Source organism: Chiloscyllium plagiosum, chromosome 48 (genome assembly GCF_004010195.1).
Source record: "Chiloscyllium plagiosum isolate BGI_BamShark_2017 chromosome 48, ASM401019v2, whole genome shotgun sequence".
In the NCBI taxonomy this organism is placed as follows: domain Eukaryota; kingdom Metazoa; phylum Chordata; class Chondrichthyes; order Orectolobiformes; family Hemiscylliidae; genus Chiloscyllium; species Chiloscyllium plagiosum.
In genome coordinates, this window is record NC_057757.1 from 6,760,412 (window position 1) to 6,775,009 (window position 14,598).

The 14,598-nt window shown below is 44.5% G+C and overlaps 1 protein-coding gene across 1 annotated transcript in view; it reads right to left on the reverse strand.

Moving 5' to 3' along the window:
• The window catches only part of LOC122544360 (zinc finger CW-type PWWP domain protein 1-like), a 111,221-nt gene extending 101,449 nt beyond the window's left edge, over positions 1-9,772 (reverse strand). The window contains exons 1-2 of the mRNA XM_043683592.1: positions 9,706-9,772; positions 7,266-7,382 (exon numbers count right to left, since the gene is read on the reverse strand). Of these exons, the coding sequence (XP_043539527.1) occupies positions 7,266-7,329 (64 nt within the window). The 5' untranslated portion in view covers positions 7,330-7,382; positions 9,706-9,772. The remainder of the gene's footprint in view (positions 1-7,265; positions 7,383-9,705) is intronic.
• Positions 9,773-14,598: the final 4,826 nt, after the last annotated feature.

Genomic DNA, 14,598 nt, shown 5'->3' on the forward strand with positions numbered 1-14,598 from the left:
GCACAGCAGGTCAGGCAGCATCCGAGGGGCAGGAGGCAAAAGCCCTTCATCAGGAATGAGGGTGTGAACTGAGGGGGTGGTGACATAAATGGGAGGAGGGTGTGGGGTTGGGGGGGGGTTGGGGGGGAAGGTCGCTGAGAGTGGGTGGAGTCAGACTCACACAGACCCAGGGTTTCAGTTTCTCTTTCAGTTGAAGTTGGGGTTTGAAGTTGTTAAATTGTTTCCTTCCCTGTTTCTTTCTCCTGGGCTGGAGGAGATAGCAAGTGAGGAAAATCTGTTTTGCTGAATTTGCCTTTGCCAAGGGTGTGTTTATATATTGCTATATTGGAACAGTTGATGATCAATAGTTAAATAATGTACTCTTTTCTGAAGTGTTTCGACTGAGTTAAAGTTGTGCCAATTCTTTTTTTTTTTGCTTGTATTTTAACTGGGGTAAGAAGAAAGTGTGTTTTGCTTAAAGCCTCATAGTTGGACCGATCAAATCACAACTGGAACACGGCGTCTTATGTTTGCATTTAAATAAAAGTTAGAGTCTCGGCTATTTTGAGGGAGTTTGGTCTTGTCCACAACAGAATGAATATTTTTAATGTGATGGTAGACACCAATTCTTGTCGGGCAGAGGAATCAAAGGTAATTGACATAGATAGAAACACGGAATTTGAAACAAAACAAATTGCACAACACCAGGTTATAGTCCAACAGGTTTATATGGAAGCACACTAGCTTTTTGAGTGCCTTCATCAGGTGGTTGTGGAAGTTAAGATCATGCTCACAGAATTTATAGCGAATTTTGGCGCAGCGCTCCAAAAGCTAATGCTTTCAAATATACCTGTTGGACTATAAACTGGTGTTGTGTGATTTTTAACTTTGTCCACCTCAGTCCAACAGTGGCACCTCCAAGACAAAGCAAATTAGTCACTGATCTTACTAAATAGCAGAACAGGTTGTGAAGGGGTTGAATCATCTATTTCTGCTCCTACCTCATATGTTTGTACATATTTTTCCTGCATGGCACAGCTTTCTAAGCATTTAGCAATAGGTAGGCAATCCATCTGGGTCCTGATGAAATCACGTCCCTTTCACTTTTGTGTAAGACAAGCTTCTCTACATTTGACAGGCATGCCTAGTGTGCTGTTCTACAATTACTGTCGCTTAAACAGGGCAGAGCTCCTGAAACACGTTGGCAGGAATTGGTACACAGGTGAGAGGATCTAATAGTGTTCCTACCTCTAGACCAGGAGGCCCAGGTTCAAGTCCCATCAGCTCCAAAGATGTGCGATAGCAACTCTGAACAGGTTCACAGGATCATGGAATCCCTAGAGTGCGGTACAAGGCCTTTGGGCTCATTGCGTCTGTAGCAACCCTCCAAAGAGCATCCCACCCAGATTCAGACCCCGCTCTACCTCTGGGATCCTGCATTTACCACGGCTAACCAACTTGTCTGCATCACAGGGGCAATTTTGCATGGCCAATCCACCTAACCTGCACACCTTTGGATTGTGGGAGGAAACCAGGGCACCTAGAGGAAACCCACGCAGATACAGGGAGAACATGCAAGCTCCACACAGACAGTCGCCAGAGGGTGGAATCAAACCCAGGTCCCTGGGCTACAGTGCCATCCTAAAGTGGTTGATTGGAAATTAAAATAAAAACTCAGAGTGAGTGGTATATGACCTCTGGAACCTTTCTCCACCTTCCTTCCCTCAACAGGCAAGTGCGTCAACCTCTTTACTGATGAGAGAGCCTCCTTATTTATAACAAACGGCAACACTGTAGACAGCCTGGTTGCCTCCATGTCCACATTTGGGTGATGTTTGGCCCTTTGTTTGTTATTCGGGGGGTTTGGGTATTGCAGAGAAACACTTAATTCATAATCAGTGTAATAAATAACACAGTCTGTGGTACAGTTAGCCATAAAGAGCTCACGCTAATGTGAAATAGGGTCAATTCTTATGATTCTATAAGACCAACAGACATACGGTAAATAGGCAAAGTCTTTTCCCTAGGGTCGGGGAGTCCAGAACTGGAGGGCATAGGTTTAGGGTGAGAGGGAAAGATATAAAAGAGACCTACAGGGGCAACTATATCACACAGAGGGTGGTACATATATGGAATGAGCTGCTAGAGGAAGTGGTGGAGGCTGGTACAATTACAACATTCAAGAGGCATCTGGATGGGTATATGAATAGGAAGAGATTGGAGGGATATGGGCCAAATGCTGGCACGTGGGTCTAGATTGGTTTGGGATATCTGGTCGGCATGGATGGGTTGGACTGAAGGGTCTGTTTCCATGCTGTACATCTCTATGACTCTAAGTAGGCCACTCAGCAAATGAAGTCTGTTTCCCCATTTAATTAGATTGTGGCTGATCTGATAATCATCAACTCCAATTTTCTGCCTTCTCCTTATAACAATTTAGCCCCTTACTAATTAAAAAGTTGTCTATCTCACAGTACCAGGGACCCAGGTTTGATACCAGACTTGGGCGACTGTCTGTGTGATGTTTACACATTCTCCCCGTTTCTGCGTGGGTTTCCTCCAGGTGCTCCGGTTTTCTCCCACAGTCCAAAAATATGCAGGTTCGGGTGTATTGATCATGCTAAATTGTCCTGTAGTGTCCAGGGATGTGCAGGCTAGGTGGATTAGCCATGGCAAATGTGGAGTTTATGGAGATGGGGTGGGGGACTAAGTGGGATGCCCTTCCAAGGGTTGGTGCAGCGTGGATGGGTTGAATGGCTTCTTTCTGCACTGTAGGGATTCTATGATTCTATCTCAGCCTTGAATATACCTTATGAACCAGTTTCATCCATCCGTTGCAGTGAAGAACTCCACAGATTCACTCCCCTCTGAGAGAAGAAACTCTTCATCCCCTGTCCTTACTGGGTGACACTTTCCTCTGAGATTACAACCTCTGGCCATGGACTCTCCCCTGACAGTAAACAACCTCACTGCATTCACTCCATTAAGTCTCCCAAGAACCTGTTACGAATCAAAAAAGCTCGCCTCTCATTCTTCCAAAGCAACCCGCATGTACTAGCGTGTGGCCCAGAGGCTAGATGCAAGGTCTCGCACTTTTAAGAATTCACAACCTAGCTCTGGGTCTTTACGTTGGCTGCCTACCTGAGGCAGTGGGACGTACAAATGGAGTCAATGGATGGAAGTCGAAAGTGTAGTGCTGGAAAAGCACAGCAAGTCAAGCAGCATCCTAGGAGCAGGAAAATTGACGTTTCGGGCAGGATTATCCAAGTCCCAAGCCTTCAACTCGGAACCACCCTACAGACCAGTCCATCACTCCCCCGCGACCTATCACCTTCTCCCTCATCTACCTATCACATTTCCAACTACCTTGCCCCCAGCCCCAGCCCCCTCCCATTTATCTCTCAGCCCCAACCCACAAGCCTCTTTCCTGATGAAGGGCTCCTCCTCGCCTGCTCCTCGGATGCTGCCTGACCTGCTGTGCTTTTCCAGCACCACTCTCTCGACTCTGATCTTCATCATCTGCAGTCCTCACTTTCTCGTCCTCAACGGATGGAAGGTTGGCTTGTGTGTATTACGGGGTTCAGTGGGGCACCAGGTATGAGGCTAAGCATCGTGTGAAGTGTTTCAGCTGCAGGGAATGTTTCTTTTATAACTATCACTGTATGGGCTTTATTTTTTTGCAGGCGGAGCAATCAGGTCTCAAAGATCTGTTCATTAGGTCACAAAACACCAATTACTTTAACATAATAATTTAAAGAGGCCTTGTGGCTGTTAGCGCTCAGTCTGAGGTCTGTGATGGCTGGCTCTACCTCAGCGCTTGTGATCCCAAAATCTCATCTAGTGACTCCATCGGGACTGACAGTCTGGGAAGTCCTCGCCTCAGCCACGTAGTGACCATGAGATGGGCCATTTGGCCTATCAGGTCATTTTGTTTTATTCATTCACCAGATGAGGGCATCGCTGGCTGGGCTTTCATTTATTACCCATCCCTAATTGCCCAGAAGGCAGTTAAGAGTCAACCGCATTGCTGTGGGTCTGGAATCCCATGTAGGCCAGACCAGGTAAGGAAGGCAGCTTCCTTTCCCTAAAGGGCATTAGTGAACCAGATAAGTTTTTCCAACAATCGACAATGGATTCATGGTCATTAGACTCTTAATTCCAGAATTTTTTTTTACTGAATTCAAATTCCAACACCTGCACAATCCGAACCCACATCCCCAGCACATTATCTGGGTCTCTGGATTAACAATTCAGTGATACTCCCACTAGGCCATTGCCTCCCCCTGACATCATGGCTAAACTGAGAATTATCAACTCCACTTTTCCCTCAATGCCCTTACTGATTTAACATTTGTCTAAATCAACCTTGAATGTACTTGAAGACCTGCTTTGACAGCCCTGTGCAGTGAAGAATTCTGTAGAGTCACTACCCTATTCTAATCTATTCCAAGATGGCGGCAGTGGAGTAGGCAGCGTCCAGGCTCAGCTTTGCGTCTGCTACTATTTTTTCCTCCTTTTCTCGTTCTTCTCTTTTGTTTTTTAGCTTTTTAAAAAAAATCTACCTTCTGGAGAGAGCAGCAGGTACTGCATTGGAGCACTGCAGCAGCTGAGGGCCCGAAGCGAGGTGACCAGCAGTCCCGGAGGGAAGCGGAGCAGCCAGTGGGCTGGGAGCCCAGTGCGGTCAGTCTGTCATAGATGACAGTCAACGGCTTGGCAGCCAGGTTAGGGTCAGCCCAGCTCAGGAGATACAAGACTGTGTGTGGAAAGCCCCCAGTGTTTAGCGACTGCAGGCTATAGAAAGACTGGTAATGTCTATCTTTTAACTTTATTTCTTCATTTTCCTAATTTATACTATGAAGAACTGTAATATAAAACTTTTCTCTTTGTTTCTCTATTTTTGTATCTAATGTTTTAGTACCCAAGAAGGACTGATTAGGGATAGTCAACATGGCTTTATGCGTGGGAAATCATGTCTCACAAACTTGATTGAGTTTTTTGAAGAAGTAACAAAGAGGATTGATGAGGGCAGAGCGGTTGACGTGATCTATATGAACTTCAGTAAGGTGTTCGACAAGGTTCCCTGTGGGAAACTGGTTAACAAGGTTAGGTCTCATGGAATACAGGGAGAACTAGCCATTTGGATACAGAACTGGCTCAAAGGTAGAAGACAGAGGGTGGTGGTGGAGGGTTGTTTTCAGACTGGAGGCCTGTAACCAGTGGTGTGCCACAAGGATCGGTGCTGGATCCACTACTTTTCGTCATTTATACAAATGATTTGGATGTGAACTTAAGACATAAAGTTAATAAGTTTGCAGATGACACCAAAATTGGAGGTGTAGTGGACAGCAAAGAAGGTTACCTAATAGTACAATGAAATCTAGAACAGATGGGCCAATGGGCTGAGGAGTGGCAAATAGAATTGAATTTAGATAAATGCGAGATGCTGCATTTTGGAAAAGCAAATCTTAGCAGGACTTATACACTTAATGGTAAGGTCTTAGGGAGTGTTGCTGAACAAAGAGACCTTGGAGTGCAGGTTCATAGCTCCTTGAAAGTGGAGTCGCAGATAGATAGGATAGTGAAGAAGGAGTTTGGTATGCTTTCCTTTATTGGTCAGAGTATTGAGGACAGGAATTGGGAGGTCATGTTACAGCTGTACAGGACATTGGTTAGGCCACTGTTAATATTACGTACAATTCTCGTCACCTTCCTATCGGAATGATATTGTGAAATTTGAAAGGGTTCAGTAAAGTTTTACAAGGCTGTTACCAGGGTTGGAGGATTTGAGCTACAGGGAGAGGCTGAATAGGCTGGGTCTGTTTTCCCTGGAGCGTCGAAAGCTGAGAAGTGACCACATAGAGGTTTATAAAATCATGAGGGGAATAGATAGGATAAATAGACAAAGTCTTTTCCCTGGGGTGGAGGAGTCCAGCACTAGGGGGCATAGATTTAGGATGAGAGGGAAAAGATATAAAAGGAACCAAACAGGCAACATTTTCACGCGGGGGCGGTGTGTATTGAATGAGATGCCGGAGGAAGTGGTGGAGGCTGGTACAATTACAGCATTTAAAAGGCATCTGGATGGGTATATGAATAGGAAGGGGTTAGAGGAATATGGGCCAAGTGCTGGCAAATGGGACTAGATTAGGTTGGGATATCTGGTTGGCATGGAGTTGGACCGAAGGGTCTGTTTCCGTGCTGTACATCTCCATGATTCTATTTGTAACTCGGTGCTTAGTACCTAAGATGGCGCCATCTGTGGCAACAGTGTACACTTTTCACTATACCTCCATACTTTTGTCCTTGAGTACACATGACAATAAAATCTAATTCTAATTCTACTCTCTGAGACAAGAAATTCCTCCTCACCTCTGTCTTAAATGTCTGACCCCTTATTCCGAGATTATGCCCTTTGGTCACTCACAAGGGGAAACAATCTCTCCATATCTACCTCTATCAAGACCCCTAATTATATATGTTAATCAGGTTGCCTCTCATTGTCCGAAATGTCAGTGAGTACAGGCGCAACTTTTCTCACCTCCCCTCACAAGAGAGTCCCTCCATTCCCCGGATCTACCTAGTGAACCCTCTCTGGACTATTTCCAGTGATGGCGTGTTATCCTTTTCTTTAAAAAGGCATCATCCCACACAGTGATACTCGTAAGATAAGGAACATGGAGTGAGAGATTGAACTTGAATCATTCCTCTCCATCATTATGTACCCTCTATTCTCATTTCAAATCTTCACTAAACTTGCAGTTTTAGTTACCACGTAATGGACAGGGCAACCTCGATTATCCGAACGACACAGGCAGGGATTATTTTGTTCGGATAACTGATTGTTCGGATAACTGACCGTACTCCCTTCACCCCTCGCTACATAATCCCTTCAGCACGTCACTCGCACATTCCCGCCAGGCCCTCTGTGTGTTTGTGGGCTGTTTAAAGATCAGACTCTCGGTCAGGGCACTTGGCGTCGATCGGTGGTCAGCGGCTTGCGGGCAAGCTGTGTTGCGAGGAAGGGCAGGAGGGACGAACTGTTCTCCAGGTCCTCAACTCACCACAACTGTGGGCAGGCTGGGCAGTCATCAGTTAGGCCAATGTGGCCCCCATCACGCCGACTCCTCGCAGACATCCTCTCACAATCTCTCCTACCCTATTGATGAACGGGACCTTGAGATCTTGTTCGGATAATCCAAAATTCGGATAATTGATGTTTGAATAATCGAGGTTGCACTGTACAAGGTTTTAATGTACAGAATCAACAGTTATTAGCATAACCGCACCTTCAAAATCTTTCATGGTCCTCTCTCTAAACCTCAGCTCTCTGAGGAGTTTGACTTGGTTCATGTGAAGCTTTCAACTTTCTGTTAAACACTATCTTCTTTTTTGTACATTTGTCCCTGCAAATAAAGAAAGAGTCTAAATTAACATCCTTCATTTGGCATAATTTTCTTAGGTACTATTCAAAACTATTTCAACAATTCCCAAGTTAATGATTTAAATTGACAACGCTATTCTACCTTTGGTACCCACTTTCCTGTCTGTTTTGTCTTTCCAATTCTATTGTGTAGTTCAGTCTCTCAGCTTCCTTTTTCACTTAGACATGTCATAAAAGAAACTTGTTCTTATGTCAGGCCTTTAAGGCAGTAATGTTTCATGGTAGCAATATCAGAATTTTATAGTGAGCACATTAGGAGAGGTGAGGCAGATTCTTGGGACAATAGGATCATAGAGGTTGACAGCACAAAAAAAGGCCCTTCGGGACCACGCCAGTCAAAAATAATCACCTATCTATTCTAATCTCATTTTCCAGCCCTTGGCGCACAGCCATTGTACGTGTATATTAAATACATCTTAAACGTGATAAGGGTTTGTGCCTCCGCCACTCTTACAGGCAGTGAGTTCCAAACTTTCACCACCTTCTGATTGGAAAAACATTTCCTCACATCCCCTCTCAACCACCTGCCCCCTTACCTTAAACCTATGCCCCTTATCACTGATCCCCTCACCAAGGGAAAAGGTTGTTTCCAGTCTACAATATCTACAGGGGAGGAACATGGCACAGGATGTGGTCGGAGGACAAGTTGTAGGGGGTGTGCGTGCAGTCAAAAGTCTCACGGTGGGATCAAGGTCTAATGCTGAAGTGAATGTAGGCTGGGAAGGTCACAGGCAGATGTCCAGTCATGGAGTCTCCGAGCACCTGGAGGTAGGTGTGAAAGCATACCTCCTTAATCTACTGAGATTAACCAACACTAGAGAAATACGACTGTTTATTTTACAGCAGATCACAGAGTCATAGAGGTGTACAGCATGGAAACAGACCCTTCGGTCCATCTCATCTATGCCAACCAGATATCCTAACCTAGTCTCATCCCATTTGCCAGCACTTAGCCCATATTCTTATAAACATTTCCTATTTATATACCCATCCAGGTGCCTTATAAATGCTGTAATTGTACCAGCCTCCACCACTTCCTCTGGCAGCTCATTCCATACACGCACCACCCTCTGTGTGAAAAAGTTGGCTCTTACGTCCCTTTCATATTTTTCCCCTCACCCTAAACCTATGCCCTCTAGTTCTCGACACCCCCACCCCAGGGGAAATAATAGCTGAACACCACTGAGCCTTGCATTGTCTTAATCCAAGTTGCGACACTCCTCTTTGGGATTGCAGTTAGATTTAGATTTTAGATTTAGATTACTTACAGTGTGGAAACAGGCCCTTCGGCCCAACAATTCCACATTTCACCAGCGAGCTTCTGTTAGAGATGGCAGTGGCTGAGCTGGAGGTAGTTCTTCCACCTGACACAAACCTGCAACCGTTTTAAGTCAAAATTCAGCCCATTCCTTCTGCACATCCTCTGGCCAAATTATTCAGCTTACAATTAGAATCATAGAATCTGACAGTGTGGAATCATGCCATTCAGCTTTCGAGTTCACACTGACCCTCCAAAGACTATCCCATCCCAGACCCAACCCCCTACCCTATCCCTGCATTTTCCCATGGGTAATCCACTTAGCCAGCACATCCCTAGATACTATGGGGCAGCTTAGCATGGTCAATCCACCCTAATCTGCACATCTTTGGACTGTGGGAGGAAACCAGAGCACTTGGCGGAATTCCATGCAGAGTCTGGGGAGAAAGTGCAAACCCGGTGGAATCAAACCCGGTTCCTGGTGCTGTGAGGCAGCAGTACTAAACACTGAGCCATAGTGCTGCCTACAATTAACTGATCTGATCTCATCCTAAATATTAATTACATGATTTTATACATGAGCTGCTTGTCATGACATTTTTGAAAGGGAGGTTATACATCAGGGAAGTTTATTCAGCACAGAGAAACGCTTCAATGACTGATACATATTAAATGGTACGCTAGGTTTCTTACAGATGCTTTAGCTTTCTGCTTTCATTACTGTGTCCATTAATCTGTGAGAACCCATAAATAATTGACCTTTATTTAACATAGATTCCTTTACTGTAAATTTAATATTGCATTTGTTGTCGCAGGGTTGAGTTAGCTACGTAGGCCCAAAAGCTTCACATGTTGGCTCGGTCTTGCTGCTGTGGGGGTGGCAGGTCCAAACTCCTCCCTCCACCTCTTGCCACAGACTCAGATGATCAATAACTCCACTCCTTCCCCCCCCACACCCCCTTTCCACAGCCAGTCCCACTCCTAGCTATCACCAACACCCTGCTAGATTTGAATAGTGACATCTAACCTTCGAAAAACAGAGAGGGTCAAACAGCCCGACAGAGCCAAAGTGTGCTACTGTAGCTTGGGAACACTGTCCACACACAAACTGCAGGACCTCCTGACCATAATAATATAATCCAACCTTCTGTTCCCAGGACAGGCTGAGCTCTTAAAGGGAGATTTTCCTGATACAAACACTGAGATATTCCTATGGGGCTATTCCAGTATAAACACTGACCTAAGGCTTTTGGGTTGAATATGTGCACACAGTACAGAGTTTCTCAACTGTTAGTTTGTAATACCACAATATCCCTAAAAAGGTATCACTAAATAATTCAAAATAATTTCTTGAATATTAAACTATGTTGATGGGACATTTACAAATCACATTAACGCAAAGTACTGAAGCGGCAACTTTTACAGATGCACCATAGAAAGCACGCTGTCCATGTGCATGACAGCCTGGTACAGCAACTGCTCTGCCCAGGACCAGAGGAAACTACTGAAGGTGGTGTGCGCAGCCCAGACCATGACTAAAGCCAACTTCCCATCCACAGACTCCAACTACACTTCTCATTGCTGCAGAAAGGCTGTCAACATCATCAAAGACCCAGCGCACCTCAGTAATGCTCTCCTACAACCTCTTCCATCAGGCAGAAACAGAAGCTGGAATGGACACCAACAGCTTCTTCCCTGCCGTTATTAAACTGATGAATGGACTCTCTAACTTCAAATAACGTTTAATCTTGTTAATGTTGATCTTGCTTCGTGCCCCTCCTGTGCAGTGTAACCTGTATGCCTCGCTCTATCTAACACCCTCTGATCTGTATGTCCTTGCTTACCATGATATGCTCGTACTGCTCGCAAACAAAGCTTTTCACTTTCCTTAGGTACAATAACTCAAATCAAATCAAGAACAACAGTGGAATGAAAGGATTCCTTTTTACTAATTTCCTCATTCTCCTCTCTTCTTAAAATGTTGACAGTTCTCCAACAATCAGTTAACTTCCCACACATAACCCTGTAGTTATAATAAAATGTCAGTCCTATAATACTCAAGGAGTTTGACATTATCCAGGACAAAGCATCCCACCGGATTGGCATCACATCCACTCCCTCCACCATTGATGCTCAGTGTGTGCCATCTACAAAATGCACTGCCGAAATTCACCAAGGCTCCCTCGACAGCACTTTCCAAATCAGCAAACCCTACCACCTGGAAGGACAAAGGTACCAAACACCACCCCATCTGAGCCACATGATATCCTGGCTTAGAAACATATCGCTGTGCCTTCACTGTCGCTGGACTAGTATCATGGAATTCCCTTCCAAACAGCATTATGGAAGCATCTACACCAACTGGAGTGCAGCGACTTGAGAAGGTGGCTCACCATCTTCTCAAGGGCAATCAGAGATGGGCAAAAAAACACTGGGCTTGATAACTATGTTCGCATCCTATAAACAAATAAAAATACAGTCACAGATGAAGTCGTGAAATTAATTCCCGTCGAGCCTTATATTAGACCATGCTTTTGTCATATTGAAATCCACACCTGTACACTTCGAACAATTTTACCGGAAACGGATCAGGATTGATTAAATTTCTTGGCTGAAGTCCCAAGACAAATTGTTAATGCCCACCCTGCTACTAGTCCAGCTGAATGTAAAGTTATACACTTCAATGTGAAAAACAGAAAAGAATAGTATTCTTTTAACAATGATTTGGGGATGCCGGTGTTGGACTGGGGTGTACAAATTTACAAATCCCACAATACCAGGTTATAGTCCAACAAATTTAATTGGAAGCACTAGCTTTCGGATCGCCACTCCGAACAACCACCTGATGAAGGCACAGCGCTCTGAAAGCTAGTGCTTCCAAATAAACCTATTGGACTATAACCTGGTGTTGTATGATTTGCATCTTTCAACAATGATATAATGGAAACATTGACATGTAAAGGGATCTAGGTGTCCTTGCACGCAAGTCAATGAAAGTAGACAGGAAGCAATATGAGGGAGGCACAAGGCCTTCTGTGCAAGAGGATTTGAATTCAGAAGTAGGGATGTCTTACTGCAGTTATTAAAGGCCTTGGTGAGACCACACCTGAAGTGTTGTATGCAGTTTTTGTCTCCCTACCAAAGGAGATAATGAGGACCGCAGATGCTGGACAGTCAGAGTTGAAAACTGTGGCGCCAGAAAAGCAGAACAGGTCAGGCAACATCCAAGGAACAGGAGAGTCGATGGGGTGGAAGGTGAGGACCAGAGCGGGGGGTCTATCCTTGTTGTGGTTGGACTTCCAGGACATTCCAAATGGCCTCCTATTTCAGGGATTGCAATTTCCCGACTCACGTGATCATCAATGCTCTCTAGCGCATCTCCTCCATATCCCGCACCTCCGCCCTCGAACTCCACCCCTCCAACCACAAGTATAGAACCCCCGGTCCTCACCTTCCACCCCACGAATGGCCCACTAGTGCACCTGCTCCTGTGCTAATATAGGTGGTCAACAAAGGCTCTAATTATTGACTTATAGCCTTGTTAAAGGCTACATCATGCCTTTAACATTGCAAATGTACCCAGGATGTGTCACTGGAACACAAATGCAAGGAGATATGTGAAGAAGTGACCAGAAACTTGGTCAAGGGTGTAGGTTACAAGGAGCATCTTAAAGCTTGAAGAGAGAATTCCAAAGCTCACGGCCAATGCAGCTGAAAGTGCTTCCACCGTCAGTGGGTCTGGTGGAAAAACTGAAATGCGGCACCTTGTGATCTGTGCCTCTCATCTATTCAGAGCCACTGGGAAAGCAGAACGATGATCTAACGTCGCCTGAGTTCGTAATCTCAGCCACACTATACCAACACAAAGGTTTGAATCAATTGTGGCAAAAGCAGAAAACGTGCTGCCTTTTAACCTCAGGCCGTGGGACAAAATATTTCTTCACCAGGGAGGAAACCAGAACATTGAGTTATAAAGAAAGGCTAGATAGGCTGGAATTGTTTCCACTAGAGATTTATAAAACCATGAAGGGTATAGATACGGTTAACAGTAGGTGTCTTTTCCCCTAGGATGGGGGATTTCACGATTGGGGGCATATTTTTAAAATGATAGGAGAGATTTTTTTTTAAATGAGGGGATTTATTTTACACACTTGTGGAATGAATTTCCTGAAGAAGTGGTGAATGCAGGCAGAGTTACAACATTTAAAAGACATTTAGATAAGTACATGAATAGGAAAGGTTTGGAGGGATATGGGCCAAGTGCAGGCAGGTGGGACTGGTTTAGTTTAAAATTATAGGCTGGTTGAACCAAAGGGTCTGTTCCTGTGCTGTATGACTCTGAGAATTTATAACAAGCTGGAGTCCATCAGTAACTCATTCAATTGGAGAAAACACTGTAGCCTATTAACTCCCGCCCTCTCATCTGCAGACACCACTGGAGCTGGGAGAATATTCAAGGATTTGGATTTTCATAAAAATTAAAACAAAAAAGATTATACAACTGTGGTATTTACTCAATTGGTTATTACTAAGACCATTATTAAACCAAACTGCTTATCTTGAGTGTTCATTACAGTTTTAAGTGTGCTAATTACCACAAGCTGCAAACATCATTAAGTGGAGCCACCATCAGTGAGGTACCTGAGATGCATAGCATTGAAAAGGGTACGACAAAATTGAATAGTTAATTGAAGGTGTTGGTGCTGGAGCTTAGGGTTAAACCCAATATACTGCAGTCTCCATTGCAATAATAACTAAACATTATCCAAAATGCCATAATGATTTCTCCTGCTCAGTATACTGCACAGTCTAAAGCTCTGCGAGGTATTTATCACACTACGCACTATAACATAATGACAGTTGTTCCTTCCAATAGCCACCCAAATATTAAAGTAATTCCAAAGTTCAGACTATAACATAACAGAGCAGAAGTGTTACATTCAATTCTGGTGGTCCTGCTGTAGGAGGGATGTTATTAAACTGGAAAGGGTGCAGAAAAGATTTACAAGATAGGCTGGGTATTTTTTCTTTGGAGAGTCAAAGGCTGAGGAGTGACCTTATATAGGGACATCATTAAGGTGATTAGTCAAGGTCTTCTCCTCAGGGTAGAGGAGTCCAAAACTAGAGACCATAGGTTTAAGGTAAGAGGGGAAAGATTTATAAGGGATCTGAGGGGCAACTTTTTCAAGTAAAGGGTGGTGCATGTATGGAATGAGCTGCCAGAGGAAGTGGTAGAAATGGGTATAATTGCAACACCTAGAAGGCATTTGTACAGATACATTGATAGGAAAGGTTTACAGGGACATGGGACAAACACAGGCAAATGGGAGTAGTTCATTTTAGGAAAACTGCTCAGCATGGACAAGTGGACCGAAGGGTCTGATTCCATGCTGCATAATTCTCAGCATTTTTCATACTAAGCATTTTCTATGGAGCCCTGGTCCTCACAGGATGAGAGTGACCACTGCACATACAAGAGTGAGTAGGAAGGCTTCTAAGAACTCCCACAGTCAGTCTGGAGTTTGAACATGCATTAGTGGCTTTATTCTGCACCTACATTCTAGTCAACTGACCTCTTGCTAAGCATGTGATAGCTTCTCTTTGTTTTAAGTCTGTGTTACATTATTTTTCAAAAGGCACTATAAATTGAGGGCATTATTTCACTAACCACAGTTAATTATCACACCAAGAAGATCCAGGACCCGTTAATGAACGCAATTACCCCCCTATGCAACTGATCCTCATTTCCCAGGATTGTGGAGTGCCATCTAGCTCTAACCATACTGCCCAACAGCTAAGTGCTCCATGGAGGACCCTGTCCGTGGCTGTGAGTCTGGTTGCAGCTGATGCCCGTCAGGGCCAGGAAGCCACTCTCTGAGCGTGGAGGTACCAGAGCAATGGGCATGGCAAGTGAGAAAAA